General features: G+C 42.2%; 1 protein-coding gene across 1 annotated transcript; it reads left to right on the top strand.

Annotated features, from left to right (window-relative positions):
* The first annotated feature begins 924 nt into the window (after window positions 1-924).
* Window positions 925-1,544, top strand: LOC149944371 (uncharacterized). Its single transcript, XM_090176329.1, has 2 exons — window positions 925-990; window positions 1,104-1,544. Exons 1-2 carry the CDS (start codon window positions 925-927, stop codon window positions 1,542-1,544), a joined length of 507 nt encoding a protein of 168 aa, XP_090032455.1.
* Window positions 1,545-1,765: the final 221 nt, after the last annotated feature.

The following is a 1,765-nucleotide window of genomic DNA, read 5'->3' as shown; positions in this document are numbered from 1 at the left end:
CCAAGTGGCCATCGTGTATCAGACGCAACATTTCTGATTGTAGACATTTTGGAGCAACTATTCTTCTACCCTTAAGAATTAACCCGTTAGCTTCGGTTAAGTCGGATTTAACCAAGGCGTAAGCGTGAAAATTAGAATCCATAGTAGTCCATCCGTTCGCTATTTGCTGTTTTACGCAAAGCAGAACGGGATCTTTGGCGGTTTCATGACGTAGGTTTTGCAGAGTGGCACTAGCCACTGGTAAGCTCTCGATTACTTAACTGACGGTATTTCCGTGTCCTTATGCCATTCGTAGTCTTCTTGTTTAATTGGTAACATAGCACGAGATAGCGCATCGCAAATGATTAATTCTTTGCCGGGTTTGAATTCTACTTGGTATTGATATTTAATTAGCTGTAGGAATAATCTCTGCAATCGTGGAGGGACATCTGCTATTGGTCGCTTGGCCATTGCTAACAACGGTTTGTGATCTGTTTCCAGGACTATTGACTTTCCATAAATATAGTTGTGAAACTTTGTGCAACCAAAAACCAGTCCTAAGCTCTCTTTCTCGATTTGCGTATATCTGGTTTCAGCATCGGTTAGAGCTCTTCGCGCAAACGCAACTGACTTACATTGACCCGTATGTTCTTGCAGTAACACTACGCCTAAGCCGTAGCTCAATGAATCGGTAGAGACCGTAGTTTTCTTTGATGGGTTATGAAATTGGAGAACTGGTTCGCTCATTAAGACGTTTTGGATGTATTTCCATTCTTTGTCATGTCCCTCTGACCATGTTGGATCTAGGTTCAGCTTCAAATACCCTCGTAGTTGGACTGTGTGATCAGATAAGTTTGGAACATATTTTCCTAAGTAGTTAACTACACCCAAGACCCTCTGCACTTCTGCTCTTGACTGTGGAGTCGGCATTTTAGCTATATAAAGATGTCCCTTGGAGTTATGTACGTCGAAGATCTTCTAGTTGTTAATGAGTGTGAAGATACAATAAATGTAATACAAAGGAACTTCTTTAATCACTTCGAAATCAAGGACTTAACCGAAATCTCTTACTACTTTGGAAAATAATTTGAAAGAACTACAACAGAAGTTTAAAAATTCACCAGACATGCAAGATTAAACAGATGTTTGATGACTTCGGTATGACAGAAGCGAAACCGTCCAAAACGCCCATGGATTTCGAAACACCCGAAGTTAACAGGCGAAGAAGACAGTCTACCGAAAAATACGCTCTACAGGAAAACCATTGGAGTCCTCCTTCATATCACAAGTTCACAACTGTAACCAGACCGGACATTGCTCATGCTGTTGGTATCTTATGCAGAAAAGTGTCTAACCCAACAAAACGTGATTGGACTGCAGCAAAGCGTATCATGAGATACCTGAAGGAAACCATTTCTTCTGGTGACAATCTTGAATTAGTTAGTTACATCGACGCAGATTGGGCTGGAGACCAGTCAGACCGGAAATCAACCACGGGATATTTCTTTCACTACGGCAACAGTACTATTCTATGGTCAAGTCAACAGCAGAGATTCCGTCGGTAACCATGGTAGCCATATGACGCGAAGAGCCACTTCGTGAAAAGGGGAAATAGATTGAAATTGGCCTCCACCATCTCTCCCCTTCCTTCTTTCTCTATGCTAGGACTGTCGAAGGGTTGGCAAAACCACCGTGCGACGTTGAGCGTTTACGGATTAATTTGCGGTTGGGTTTGGTTTGGATGGTGTTTTTTCGTTAACGCTCACCGTCGTGACTGTTTTAACTC

Source organism: Leiobunum rupestre, chromosome 5 (genome assembly GCF_980474605.1).
Source record: "Leiobunum rupestre chromosome 5, qqLeiRupe1.1.hap1, whole genome shotgun sequence".
Lineage (NCBI taxonomy): Eukaryota > Metazoa > Arthropoda > Arachnida > Opiliones > Sclerosomatidae > Leiobunum > Leiobunum rupestre.
Note: the sequence above shows the minus strand (reverse complement) of the source record. Positions and strands in the feature narration are given on the sequence as shown.